General features: G+C 38.2%; 2 protein-coding genes across 2 annotated transcripts in view; one reads left to right on the top strand and one right to left on the bottom strand.

The window, feature by feature from the left end:
* Positions 1–15,360, bottom strand: part of TFB1M (transcription factor B1, mitochondrial) — a 51,178-nt gene that overhangs the window by 10,827 nt on the left and 24,991 nt on the right. The window contains exon 5 of the mRNA XM_008575225.1: positions 10,720–10,839. Coding sequence (XP_008573447.1) covers positions 10,720–10,839 — 120 coding nt within the window. The remainder of the gene's footprint in view (positions 1–10,719; positions 10,840–15,360) is intronic.
* On the top strand, positions 7,031–7,950 carry CLDN20 (claudin 20). The gene has a single exon (XM_008575223.1). It carries the CDS (start codon positions 7,132–7,134, stop codon positions 7,789–7,791), a length of 660 nt encoding a protein of 219 aa, XP_008573445.1. The 5' UTR covers positions 7,031–7,131; the 3' UTR covers positions 7,792–7,950.

Here is a 15,360-nt window from a genome sequence, read left to right as displayed (position 1 = left end):
CCCCCCGAGCCTGCACGAATCCCTGCGATAAATAGAGGCTGAAAAGCCAGACATACACCTTCCCAGCCTCTCCGAATAGGCCAGTTCTGGAAAATAAGACATTGAAGCAAAGTCCAGAGGTCAGGGAGATGGAGGAAGAGATTTCTGAAAGAATACTTTGCCTCCTGATCTACGGTTCAGTCAGGCCCTCTTCCCTCTTCCTTTCTCCAAGAATGTGCATCTGATGCTGGGGCTCTGGCAGCCGCCCTGCAGCCAAGAAAAGCCGAGAGCTGTGTGAGGGAACAGAAAGGCAGAATGAGCTGGAAACCATGAGTTTGAAACTGCAGAACCAGCCTTGGACTGCTGACCTCCAAACAGTACGTGTCCTTATAGCTTAATCTACTGTTAGTCAGATTTTCTGTTACCTGACCCTTGAAAGTACTCTAACAGATACAAGCCCAAAGCCCCTTCTATAAATTTATTTTCAAAATACAGAATGTCAATATAGACTGGAAATAAAGATAATATCATTTTGAGGTTTTTTAAATAGATTGAGTATGCCCTTGACTGCATTATGTATACTCAATTATATTTCCAGAGTTCAAGAACACCCTTTATCTTGAATCTGGTTTGGGCGCAGTATCCCTATAATGGCCACTTGAGTAGTTCTATCTCTCCCATTACAACAGCCTCCCAAAGAGTCTTTCTGTCTCCAACCATGATCTATCTCCTTGATCCTCCACACCACAGCCGAAGTGCTCTGCGTAGACCACAAACCCCACCTTGAACACGCTCCCCACGGCTCACACTGCCTCTAGTGGTGTCTCCGAGTCTGTGTTAAAGGAAATGCAAGTGTCGCATGTGGCTGCAGTGACCCTCAGGTTCCACAGGGGAGAGATGACAGTGTCTCTCTCACATGTTGTTCCTGGGATCAAGTGAGAGAAGAGAAAGGGAAAACAGACAGGCTTTATAGACTGTTAAGTTCTAGACAAAGGTATGATACTGGTATTTCTAAAATACTAGTTAAATCGCTGATTGTTTGAGAGAGAAAAGGAAAGCTGTGTGAATCTCTGGATTAGCATCACTAAGGACCACAACACATTAAGGGAATCACATGCGACTTTTTCTTAAAAATAGGCTAATGAAAAAATGTTAAAGAAGAAAACAGATGGACTGCTAAGTCAAGACTGCAGAGTTGCTCGACCCAGATTGGACTTTGCATGAGAGAGAAGTAAACGTTTACATGTGAAGCCACAGAGCTTTTGGGGCTAATCTGTTTCCGCAGCTTATAAAGACTACACAGAAAGAAATGACTCATTACAATGAAACTCAGAAATACTCTATTTCCTAAGTGGAGGTGGGTAGTGTTATGTGGTATATAAGGGCTTCAAAAATCACAATATTCTGGGCCTTAATCCCATTCCCACAACCTACTCATTTAACGACCTTAGGCAAAAGTTACTTAACTTCTCTGTATCTTAGTTTTCTTATCTGTAAAATGAGGATTGCTCTTACCTCACAGGTTTGTTTTCATAACACTACAGCTTCTTAAATAGTACCCAGCACACAGAAAGCAGTTCATAAATGGCAGATACGATGATTAACCCAGATGACAAAACTACAGTTGCAAAATTAGTTAAAATTCTAGTCCTGTTTAGAAAAGACAAAATTGTATTTTTAATCATTCAAGTATAATTTACAGTTTAATTAACATTACTTTATATACTCAAAACCAGTTTCTAAATTCATGTATTGAAAATTCACTGTACCTCTACTATGTGCCAGGCACTGCTCCTGGCACAGAGGAATCAGCAATGAATAAGACAGACAGAAGTGCCTGCCCTCGTGAGGTCTGGAGGCTCAGTGGTGGCAGTAGAGGGACTCAGAGGGGGCTGGTCCTTGGCCCACTCTGAAGTTAGACGCAAAACGATTTGCTGATTGAATGGAAGTTGGGTACGGAATAAAGGACAACTTTTAAGACCTGGGGCCTGCCAAATGAAAGGACGGGTTTGCCATTAATGGACATGGGGAACTGGGAGAGAATGGGTTTGGAGCTGGTCAGGAGTTCAGTCCTGTGCCAGGACAGGTCTGAGGTGTCTATCAGTGATGCCAGCTCGGCAGATAGAAACACAAGTTGGGAGCTCAGGGGAGAGGGAAGGGCAAGAGATTTAAACTAAGTGGTCATCTAGAGAAGTCTATGAACTTAAAAGATTTAATTCCCTGTAATGTCCACATCAGAAGCAGATAATAATGTTGATGAGTTACGTTTCTATATACACCTTTATATTCCCAGCTCCTTTTTTTATGTAAGAAATCCTGCCTTAATTAAAGGTCTATAGTTAATGAAAGAACGTGACTTCCATTTCAGAAGTTTTCTCTTCTAAAGCAAGCAACTAATATTTTATAGGATAACTGTTCTGATCGAGACAGAAGAATAATCAAAAATGTTTTAAAGAGACAAGTGTAGATGAAAGCATGCTTAACCTATCTATCCTTTTGTGAGCTTCATTATGCTGGAGGTCAGAGTTGGGGGCGGGTTGATCCCTCCACATGTCATCGGTCAGCCTCAGCAAAGGTGTGTCTGCATGGCCAGCCATAGCAAGGAGCAAAATAAGCCAGGATGCTGAAGGGATCTAGAGGGGTTTCTTCTGATACAGCAATAATAACAATGCTATTACTATCAGCATCTGCAATTCAACTCTACTTCATCCAGTATTTATACATAGAACTGTTTATATATTTCCATAAAATAAAAAAGTCTGTAGGTCAAAATTAAAATACTATGGCTAAAAAGCAAATCTACAGATATTAGATTTCTAACTTATAAAAAAATCTAGAAAAATCCAGATCATAAAATCTAATCATAAAATTATCTTCTTTCTGTAAAATGGGTATGAATTTATAGCTTGCAGAATTAAAATTACCAAGTGAAAAAAATGAAAACCCAAAAGGATGGTGGTGAAATATATCTGCCCCCTTACTCATGGTCTAGAACCTCAATATCTGACCACGGTTTTACCTGATAGGTCTCATTACATCATTTTGGAGGACTTTCTTCACAACATGTTCTTAAGTCTTTAATTTATATAGGTGTACTCCAAAAATCTTTGTTAGTAGAAGGAATAACAAGAAAATTCAGGGTATTGCAAAAAAAATACTTGCAGGTTTACTGATAAGATTCTAGTCAAAAGCTGTGGCTGGCCTTTTTATATAGGTGTACTCCAAAAATCTTTGTTAGTAGAAGGAATAACAAGAAAATTCAGGGTATCGCAAAAAAAATACTTGCAGGTTTACTGATAAGATTCTAGTCAAAAGCTGTGGCTGGCCTTTCTTTTTTTCTTTTACTAAAAACATATATTTAAAAATTTTTTTCTTCTGAATGGTTATTTTGAAAGTTAACAAATTTGTGAATCTTGGTTTCAGGCAGTCAACAAGCATCAGAATAAAAAGACGGTCTCAACTATCATTTGCAAAGCACAACCTAGTTAAAAATATTTCATACTATACTTTTCTATTTAACTGAGGACCTGAAATAATAAACTATATCTTCCAACATAGATAAAAACTGAAAAATAAATTATAATTATGTGACTAAACATAACATTAAGAGAAAAGAAAGCCTTTTTGTGAGCACCCAGATAATTCTTCCTCTGTACTCAGCGACACAAAGGCATTTTTAGCTTTCAGGTTTCGACAAATCCTGCTGTAACAACTCCCTCCCTTCCCCGCCTCTCCTTTCTTAATTCTCCCACAGCTCAAAAAATGAGATGGAGAACCTGGTATTTATCTGCTTGCATCGTCAGCACTTTTCACCTCTCAGACTTCTATGTTGCTCTTTATTTGCTATTTTCGAGTTAACTTGTTGAAGCTTTATGAAAAACATTCAGAATCTCTGAAATGAGCCTCCTGTGTGAGGTCTCTCTACATCACACCTAACTGAGGTTAATCTGAGGACGACTGACGGAAGGGACTTAAGACAGTGAAGGCTACGGACAAAAGGTATGGAAAACGAGAAGCTTCTCGAATGCTTACAGACTTAAGGACAGATCTTCAAGGGTTATTTCATTTGAATTTTAAGTTGTAAATCTGCTTTAAAATATTATTTCTAGTATAAATAAATCTTGTATAGAAAACTGACTTTACATTTTAATGAAAGCTACTATAGACCTTCAGTTCATAAACTGAACCTTCTTAGGTTCTATGTGTGATGTGTTTTGGAGCCGTGAGAGAGTTCTGTACATAAAACTAAGTTTTTCCACGCAAACCCACTGCTTTTGCTTACTTTCCCAATATTTCTCTCACTACCACTGCTGCCACCACCAGAACCACCGGACAAAGTATGCCTTTATTCCCTACGAGATAGAAATTTGAGAGAAAAGGCCACAAACTATATTATGCTTGTGGCTGGAGAGGGGGAAAAATACCTCATAGCAGCAATATAGCGAAAATGCCAGTATATTTGTATAAAAGGAACGCAACAGTGGCTTTCATTTTGAAGAATAAATGCTTTCTACATAAGTTCTCTACGCAGAAGGAAGCATTTGAAGTCCAATATTCAACAGCAAGTAAGTGCTATGCTAACTAAGTGAGATGTCTTATTGTTTACGCTGATCTGGGCTGTCCGTAATTTATCACTGCCAGTGCTGTTAATTATGATGAACAAGCTGTCTGCAGGTTTGAATTACACTAAAGTTTATAAAATGTATTGGCTAATGGGAAGAAAAGGGCTATATTAGGTAAGCTGAGCATAAACTGATCAACAAATAAAGATTAATCAACCAACCAAACTAGAAAGAAAGAGAGAGAGAGAGAGAGAGAGAGAAGGAAAAAGCAGATACCCTTAGTGAATGCTAACACCAGTCCCACTCTTGAAGAACCCTAAGATGAAAGCGCTCAGGGAGGCAGTAATTTAGCAAGCTGGCTGGAGCCTCAAACCTACATCCAAACTTGAAAACAGCTATTATAAAACTGTAAACATGTGCTTAATCTTTTTTCTAGAAACAAACTTTTGTTCTATTTTGGCCTCAGATGTAAAAAAAAATTTGGAAAACAGAAAAGAAATGATGTATGATCTAGCAGGCAAATCCTTACGCACACTGATGTTTACAGATAAGTCTGACTCTTAAGAACTTAAAATCCTAGGGAAATCTTCTAAAACTGTAGGATTTACATTTTAAGACTATGAACAAAAATAGAACAACGCAATCCAGACAGTCCAGGACCTAACATCTTAGGGAATCAGCGTTTATAACTAATGGAAAGTTTGTACTTTAACATAGGCATGGATTAGTATGACTTCAGATATTCAGCAAAAGCTAGACATCACCCTTCTAGGTGAGCCACCTAAAACTAAACCATTTGCCCAAAGAGTACCTTATGTATTAGTCCTTTTTCTTCCTGGGGGAAAGGTAATGGGTGAAGCAGATAGTCAATGGTGCTTTTTGCCTGCAGATGAGCATTTCCCCCACTTCCCATGAGAAACACACAGGGGGAGGAGGATTTCAGCAGGCAGTGCTGTGGTAAAGGGGGGAGCAGATGCAGGATAAAATGAGGTAGGAGGCGACGAGAGACATCTGGATACTGTAGATCAGCTGCTGCAGACTGTGTGGCACACGGTGATTTCCTGTCTGAATATCCTAATCTGAAAAAATAATGATGCTCGAGATTATACCTGAAATTTCTTTTAGCTACAAGATCTATGAAAATAAATTGTATCAGCCTAAGGAAGAAGAAAAACAGAAAAAAGAAAAAGATCCAAATATCTTTAAACATCAGTTGTTACATGATAAGAATACTAAGTCAATTAATTATACGATATCAAGTACTTCTGTGGGTTAGATATCACTCTACGCATTTAAAATGTATTAACTTCTGTAACCCCATGGTACAGGTACTACAGGCCTCCCCATTTTCCAGAAGAGGAGACTAGGCACAGATAGGTTATATAAAGCTAAGAACTCACCCATGTGTTTTGGATGCAAGAGCCCACACTGCCTTTTGTAAAATATGTATGAATCATGACAGAGCTTCTCTAGCATATCATCCAAAATTAATTCAGAAATATAAAAAAGCCAGTACTGCAGTATTTCAGCAATCATTATATTTTTCTCAAAGAAGGAAGTAAGTGGTGACAGATGAAGCAGATGATGAAACAGGAATAGGAAGATGGAATAGGAAGTCTTTTTGTTTCTTAAAACACAGCTAAGCCACAAAAAGACAGGTGCTATCTTTTCTCTCCTAAAAATAAAGAATATCTGGCTTTGAAGGAGACTGCTTCGTTTGGGTCAGGGAATGATTTTGGTCCCAACTAGAAAGGGTCTCTCATATTCTCATAAGCAAAAGACAGTGGCTTAGTTGATGTAGTCTTGAGTACCAGGTACCGTAAGTAAAACAAGAGCTAACATAGGTAAGGATTTTGCGAATGGCTATTAACTAGACATAAGGGCTAATCAGGCCAGGGACTTCAACTTCTTCCCACCACTCTCCTTCCTCCTTAAATAACGCACCCAGGTCACATGCCTGGCACATGATGGGTGCTTAATAAAGACTTGTTTATTAAAACCATTTCTTAAATATTAATACTTTTCTAATATATATTATAAATCATTTTTAAGAGGTAGGTTTAAGCTATTTTTTCCTTGTTACCTATGGAGTAGTTTCATTAAAAACAAGATCATTTTAAAAAGCCTACAATGCTATTAAAATTCCTTATCAGATCCTACAGCTAGAATTTGAAAAGTCTCCATCTCCTAACAAGGTACGTACCCCACTTTATAGACAGCTTCAGCATATTTTGAGTTTTAGAAAGATGAAGTGGGCAGCTCCTTTCTTTATGCCATGTACCAAGCACCACTCACCCCCTAGCAGCAGGGGCATGTCCGTCTCCGAGGCCTGGTGCCACCTACCGCCCGGGCTGCAGCGTTCCCCTCTACTGGGGGGCAGGGGAAGTGTTCATGTGTGGCCTCGGCTCCTATGCTAAAGGGAAGCCTTTTTGTGTACTCATTTTCTCTTTCCCTCAATCCTGGTTTTGTCTTCTTTCCCTAGCCTTCGTCATTTGGTATTCCACTGCATAGAAACAGCTACGATTCTGACTGAGAGCCATCATAATTAGGCATCAGGATTTTCTTGGGGCACAGAGGTAACAGTGACATCATGGCCTCAGCAGGTCTCCAGTTCCTTGCTTTCATCCTGGCCTTGTCTGGGGTTTCTGGAGTGCTCACAGCCACGCTGCTACCCAATTGGAAAGTGAATGTGCAGGCGGGCTCCAACATCATCACAGCCATCGTGCAGCTGCACGGGCTATGGATGGACTGCACATGGTACAGCACCGGGCTGTTCAGCTGCTCCCCGAAATCCTCCATTCTGTCCCTCCCCATCCATGTGCAGGCTGCGAGGGCCACCATGGTCTTGTCATGTGTTCTGTCTGCTCTGGGGATCTGCACTTCCACAGTAGGAATGAAATGCACTCGCTTAGGAGGGGACAGAGAAACCAAGACTCATGCTTCTGTTGCTGGAGGAGTCTGTTTCATGTCTGCAGGGGTCTCTGGTTTAATACCAACAGTGTGGTACACAAAGGAGATCATAGCAAACTTCCTGGATCTGACTGTTCCAGAAAGCAACAAACACGAACCTGGAGGGGCTATCTATATTGGATTCATTTCAGCAATGCTGCTGTTTATCTCTGGCATGATTTTCTGTGCTTCCTGTATAAAAAAGAGTCCAGAAGCTTGGCTCTACCCACCCAAGCAGCGGCATGTCTCCACCACACAGCTAGAGAACAATTTAGCATACCACCTGAAGGATTATGTGTAAACAACTGCGTAATGCTTGTGGAACAAAGCCTTGGGGTGCCTGCTGGGTCTTTATTTTAGATTTAAAAAATCAGAATTATGTTTAACTTTCTCTACAAAGAGTGTAAAATACTTTCAAAACTAAAAGGCAGTTTAAAATGACAACGATATACTATTATATCTTATATCTTAAGATTTATTTTTCCATTATTGTTTTCATGTTTATTTGAAGGTTTATAATTGAGGTTCCGATTACATTAAGGCAATTCATTGACAGCTTTCTTTTTTTTCCTTTTTAAGATAACTTGTTGATACATCTCCTGAATTGGATTTTTATAAAAGAACTAAACTGCCAAGTATAAAAAAAAACCTTGCCCTGGTGTTAACCAAGAATGTCACCTACTTTTGCTATCTGGTCGGCAACACCAGAGTAACCTACTTCTGTTTTAAAGCCACTTGGTGTGAAAGCTCCATTTAGCTGTTGCCAAAACCAACCATCCTAAGTCCCCACCTATTGTGAACTGCTGGTTCTTTTTTCATTTTAGCAAACTATCTATGTACATTTGTAAGAGCTGACAATTTTACATGCAAACTAAGATTAGGCAAGACTAAAAAAAAGAAATTGGTAAATGTTACCAGATTGAAGGAAAACCAAACCAAACAAACTAAAACCTCTAGGATTTTTAAATTATTTAGTACAAGCTAAGTGATAAGAATAAAATGCCCAAGAACACCCCTCTTCTGTTTATAGCAAGAAGATTCTCCGGATTAAGTTCACTTATCTCACCAACAATTTAGATTTACCCCATCCCACTTAATCTCTCATTTATTAGCCTTTGGATGATAAAACTTACTTTGGATTAAAAAAAGTTGTAATTTTTTTCTCAAATTTGATTCAAGTTAACAAAAACGTTTTCTAATAAATGAGCTCTTTCAGTTAGTTAATGGATGTGAAAATAATTTTTAAAGAATAGGAATGCTTTTAAAATATAAGCTAAATTTTCTTATGATACATAATTCAAATATTTTAACAAGAAAATAAAAATTGGATTTTCTATAGGTGCAAAGGAAACATTGTACCCTGTTGTTTTGAACACTTTGCTGATTAAGCTTATTATTTCCTAATGCAATGAGAAATGGAAGAAAGACTATTTCTTTGTACATCAATAACTTGAGAAGTAGAAAGAATATCTTTTATGTGAGTAAATAATTTTCATCTGTGCATCCAGAAGTAGAGACTAAAATATTTTATACCTGTTTTAGTAGATCATCATTCTCTTCTGCAACAATGTTATTAGCTAATAACGGAACAGTTAAAATGAAAAGGTACTCACAGGTATTTCATATAAGAGTTAGGAAAGGAATCATTTTAGCAGCAGTTTAAATGATTGTTTAAAGTATATATTCTTTTTGAGTGGTCAAAATATTATTTCCCAAACAAAATCCATATTAAAAAGAACTCTGACAAAAAGAATATTTTAATGTAAATTAATGATAGGACTGCTTTGACACCTATATGATTCTCTCACTTGCTTAATCGTGATGGGTTCATATGCCATCTATGTAGCCTACAGTCCTATACTAAAACTTCACTTTATATATTCTATACATACTTCAACAAATAATTTTTATGTAGCATTGGAATATTTTTTTCCTGAATAGATAAATGAATATTTCAAACTCACAGGAAAGGGGCCATTTCAACAAAATAACAGCCGATTCTATGCAGACTGGAAATGGCAAGGAGGAGACGGTGGACGGTGTGGAGGGTGGATCTAATTATATCGGGAGAACTCATTTACAATGTCTTTGGAGTCTTCAGATGCTGAAGGGAGATGGTACTGACAGTGAGTTCTCTGAGCATGATTTAGAAAAAGCTGACAATTAAGTCTGTTAAGTGGAAGATGGACTGAATTCCCATTAAAAAGCTTAGCTCACTGTGGTGGACAAAAATGGCAGAGGAAGTGTTAAGGTGGTAGCAAAGAATGTGGGGACTTCGCAGGTCATGTGTCAAGATATACAAGTACATGTAATACTATTGGTTGAGGTCTCCATTCTTAACCTAAATCTATAAACCAAATAATACAATTTTTTCATGCTACCTACTTTTATTTACGAAGGTCAAATAAAGTGAGGGAAACTTTGCAAGATTTTATATTTGAGAGTTTTGGTAATCAAGAAGATATTTCTATTCCTCACCAGGACGTGAATGCCCTGCAGGCAGACTCCATATCTGCTCGGATCCTGCTGCTCCCCTTTGATGCCCAGCCTAGGGCAGTTCAAGCAGTAGGTGCTCGATGTACACTCAGTGAAGAAAGAGGAGTTTCTAGAGTACCTGTCCTACAGTAGTAACTCACCAAGCAGTGGTTCTGCTAAAATAGACACCAGCTTTGGAATTTTTATTTTTGGCAGAGAACCTCTGTTTCTGTAATTAGCACTTACTCATATAACTAGCATTTAATAGTCAAAGCCTAGTTTAATAACCAACTATTTTTCCACAGACGATTTATCACAAATAACACTACCAAAATAAGGGCTCCAAAAAAAGTGTTAAAAAAAATCACGATAAATAAATAATATATATATATATATTTTTGTCTTTTTTCCGTGTCTGGCAACGGATTGCAACCCTCAGTGTTGCCCCCGTACCGGGCCGGGACCGGCAACGGGATCGCAACCCTCGGTGTCGCCCCCGCGCCTCGCTCAGCCAGTGAGCGGGAACCGGTCTGTATGTGGGATCCGAACCCTCGGCGGGAGCACCTCCGCGCTTCCCAAGCGGCGCACTAGCGCAGTGCGCCACCGGGCCGGCCCTAAATAAATAATATTTGATGTAGCTTTAGTCAGAAGTCTCTATCAGAAATCACAAAAAAAATTTGATTTCTTTTCTCAAGGAACAAAAATTACAACTAAAATCCTAATTCTGATATATTAAACAAAAGCAGAAACTTACCTCTGGTTTGGGGATAAAAGCTCGGCCTGGAATTGTAAAGATGTGCTGAACATCACAAAGGTACTGGGCGGTAACGGAAAGGCGACTGCGTTGTTTGCTTCCGGTATTGGCTGTGAGTCTCTGCAGAGGACAAAAACGAATTTTACAAATAATTAATCCAGACTGTCAGATGGAACAGAACAACAGGTGAGTTTTTTGAGCAAAAACTTAAAAGCACAGACTATCTGACACATGACATGTAGACAACATGGGGAATATCTTGCTCCAGTATCAACTAAGGTGCACCTAAAAAGTCTGAATTATTTCATATATACAAAGGGTCTCTGTTCATGGAAAGATTCATATTATCTTTTAACTCCACTTTCCCAGAACTTTTTGAAATACACTCATAATGTACTCAGCAAATCAGAAAACTTCCCTACCACCAGCTGTTAGGGATTTTCAAAGCACTGTTATATATTCTGTAGCAGAATGTACTGCATAAAACAATCAATAAATACTTGATGAATAAATTAGCAAGCATAATGAAGAACTAAAGATGCTTAAATATTTAATTTTCTGAATTACCTTAATATATAAATGAACATTTTTAATGCTGTGCTTTTCTTTATGTAAATATAATAAAACCTTGACTATTCAGGACCCTCGGAGATTTGGCTGTTCTTGACAAATTATTTTTGCAAAAAACTAGGAATTTATTCTTTTAAGCACTCAAACATTTTAATTTTGAAATTAGGTACATCCAATTTAATTCATAAATGCAATGCAATTTCAATCAAAATCCCAGCAGGGTTTTTTAAAAAGAACTTTAATTTCCATATTCATTATATATATATATATATATTTTTTTTTAAATTAAATTCCCTATAAAATTTATGTAAGGCCAAGAATAGCCAGGACATTGCTGAAGAATACCAACAATGCTGAATGGGGGAAGGAAGGAGGGCTCGCCCTACCAGACATCAAAATTAAGGCAGTATTGCTACAGGCACAGACAAATAGACCAATAGAGCAAAAGTCTTAGAAACAGACCCAAGCAGCACATAGGAATATCTGGTACGTGACAGAGGTGACGTGGCAACTGCTAATGGGAAAAGGACAGATCATTCAATAAGTGGTATTGGTATAATCAGGTATCTACAGGAGGAAAAAGTAGGTCCATAAAAAATTAATTCTAAGTGAACTGACAATAAATGAAAAGCAAAACTTTATAATTTTTATAAGTAAATATCTATGATCCCCATGGTAAGGAAGAATTTCTTAAGGATGCAAAAGCCGAACCCATAAAAGAAGATATATTTTTCTCTATTAAACTTAAAAATTTCTGTATAATAAAAACACTATAAAGACAAGTGACAGATTGAGAAGATATTTGCAACTCTTATCTGACAAAGGATTAGTGTACAGAAAATAGAAGAAACTCCTAATACATCAATAATTATAAGGCAAACAATTAATATAAATTATGATAAGGAAATTCGCAGAGGAGCAACCCAAATGAACCATAACCATCAACTATGTTCAACCACATTACAAAGTAAGGATATGCAAATTAAAACCACAATGAGATATAATTTCATACTCATGAAATGAACAAAAATTTAAAAAGAAAAGAACCTGACAGAAACTAGCATGGGCAAGTACCTGGAACTCCAGAAACTCTCAGACACTGCTAGTGAGAAGGGAAATTGGTAGAAGCACTTCGGAGCATAATTTGGCAATATACAGTAAAGGTAAAGTTGTGTAAAACCTCATGACCCTTTAGGTCTACCTTTAGGAGTACAACTTAGAGAACAATTTATATACTTATACAAGGAGAGATATATAAGAATGTTCACTGTAGTATTGTGTGTATGTATTAGTCCGTTTTGTGTTGCTATAACAGAATTACCTGAGACTGGATAGTTTATAAAGGAAAGAATTTTATTTGGCTTATGATTCTGGGATGGCTGCATCTGGCATGGGCCTCAGGCTGCTTCTACTCGTGGCGGAAAGTAGCAGCCAGCAGGTACAAGCAGATCACATGGCGAGAGGAAGCAAGAGAGAGCGGGAAGGTGCCAGGGTCTTTTTAAGCAACGAGCTCTCGCGGGAACTAACAGAGCGAGAACTCACTCATTAATCCCTCCTCTCCCAGGGAGAGCATGAATCCACTCATGAGGGATTCACTCCCATGACTCAATCAGTTTCCAACACTGCCACATTGGAGATCAAATTTCCACATGAGTTTTGAAGGGGACAACACATCCAAACTCCATCAGTGTAGTATCAAAAAAAAGTGGAAAAACATAAAAGTCCATCAATAGGTGAATGAATAAATAAATTGAGGTAATTTTGACAACAGAGTATGAAATAACAGTTAAAATGAATAACAGGGGTTATCAACATAGGTTGTATTAGTCCATTTCTGTTGTTTACAACAGAATACCTGAAACTGAGTAATTTATAAAGAAACAAAATTTATTTCTTACAATTTTGGAGGCTGGGAAGTCCACAGTCCAGGGGCCACATTTGGTGAGGGCCTTATTCTTGGTGGTGACTCTACAGTGACACAGAGTATCACAAGGAGAGAATGGGCTGAGCAATCTTCTCACTTGTTCTCCTTATAAAGCCATAAGAACCATGCCCATTACGTTTCTCCATGAATGGATCAATCTATTCACAAGGGCATAGTCCTCATAATCTAATCACCTCTTAAAGGCCCCATCTTTCAAATACCATAATTGAATTTCCCATACTCTTAACACTGTTACAATGAAGATCAAGTTTCTTTTTTAAAAATTTTTTTATTTTTATAAAAAGATGACTGGTAAGGGGATCTTAGCCCTCGACTTGGTGTTGTCAGCACCATGCTCGGCCAGTGAGCGAACCGGACATCCCTATATGGGATCCGAACCCATGGCCTTGGTGTTATCAGCACCACACTCTCCCAAGTGAGCCACAGGCCGGCCCCTAAGATCAAGTTTCTAATACATGAACTTTTGGGGGACATATTTGACCCATCACACAGATTAAATCCTAAAACAGAGTCAAAAATAACTAAGTGGCAGAAAATATATACAGTATAATGCCATTTATATAAAAACTTCACAAGATTACTCCTACTGCTATGTGTGTGTGTGTGTGTGTGTATCTACAGTTCATGGGAATGACGATTATCCAACTCACAGCAGGGAAAGAAAAGGGGATAGAAGAGAGCTCCAAACTTACCTATATTATTTTATTTCTTTAAAAAAGATATGAAAAATAGGTAGTATGTTAAAATTAAACACAGCTAAGTGGTAGGTAATAGATAAAGTATACTTATCTTTTTAAAACATATCCTGCTTCTCTGTGCTCCTGGAGCTCAAAAGACATTTTAAACCTCTTCCAAACGATTCAGGGTCAACATTACAAATTCCAATGATTATTGAAATAATCCTGAGCCTAAGTATGCAGGCAGTAAGCCCCAGTGACAAACAGTCAAAGATGGAGTGTTCTTTGAGTTGTGTTTACTGCTGTTGGGTTTTGTCTTTTGAAAATTAAAAATCTATAACAAGATAGATAATTTTAACAACAAAGGCCAAGAAACCAAACCAGTTAATTTCTCAGTAAAAGGAAACCTCTAATCTTGGAGCTTTTAAAAGCATTCTGAATATGAGAAAAATGAGGGGTCAAAGAATTCACAAAGACAGTGTTTTTTCTTATTCATCTAAAATAATTTTAAGTACAAGTAGAAAAATTAGGCTTATACTTGAAAAGCTACACAGCCACTTAGGAACAATAGGAACTACACAGATAATGCAGAGGGGACTCCCTCCCTGCTAGGGATGTGCCCAGAAACAGCCAGTTTCTGGAGATGGTAGGGGATAAAGAGGCTGACGCTGGACCCAGAAAGACAGGACCACAGGTCCAGCAACATCCAGAACTTGAACATTGTGAATTCACCAGAAAACAAACCACCTGTGTTCAAGTTTAGCTTGCCCAGTAACTACTCCATGACCTTTTGAAGGCATTAAACCACTGTGAGCCTGAGTTTCATCATCTGTAAAATGAGGTTAGATGAGATTTGTTAAGGTCTCATTTATTGCTACACGGTCTGCTTCTATTTTATGAGCTGTAACTTTATACTGTCTATGTCTCCCTTAATTTGTATGAGCTGAATTCTTACATTTAGATACTGTAGTCCTAAAGGGTGACGTTCATTTATTTCTGTTTTGTAACTCACAAAGGCAAACAAAGTAAGTGTTAAAAAGTGCTTTCTGTGGCTAAAATACAAAATTACACATATGACCATGTCAAGAACAAATGGGGGTATATAAGTAAATGACTGGGGTATATAAGGAAATGTTGCTATATATTCTTCCATTGAAACTTTCACTTGCAAAATGTGAAAATCAGGGCCGGCCCGGTGGCGCACTGGATAGTGCGCCGCTTGGGAAGCGCGGCGGCGCTCCCGTCCGAGGGTTCGGATCCCATATGCAGACCAGTTCCCGCTCACTGGCTGAGCGAGGCGCGGGAGCAACGCCGAGGCTTGCGATCCCGTTGCCGGTCCCCGGTCCGGTACGGGGGCGACACTGAGGGTTGCGATCCGTTGCCAGACACAGAAAAAAAGACAAAAAAGACAAAAAAAAAAAAAAAAAAAAAAAAAAAAAAAAAAAAAAA

Source organism: Galeopterus variegatus, unplaced genomic scaffold (genome assembly GCF_000696425.1).
Source record: "Galeopterus variegatus unplaced genomic scaffold, G_variegatus-3.0.2 Scaffold1158, whole genome shotgun sequence".
In the NCBI taxonomy this organism is placed as follows: domain Eukaryota; kingdom Metazoa; phylum Chordata; class Mammalia; order Dermoptera; family Cynocephalidae; genus Galeopterus; species Galeopterus variegatus.
Note: the sequence above shows the minus strand (reverse complement) of the source record. Positions and strands in the feature narration are given on the sequence as shown.

Bases quoted from the DNA above. Each gene is read 5' to 3' on its own strand.
- CLDN20 (XM_008575223.1), top strand. From the start codon at position 7,132: ATGGCCTCAGCAGGTCTCCAGTTCCTTGCTTTCATCCTGGCCTTGTCT.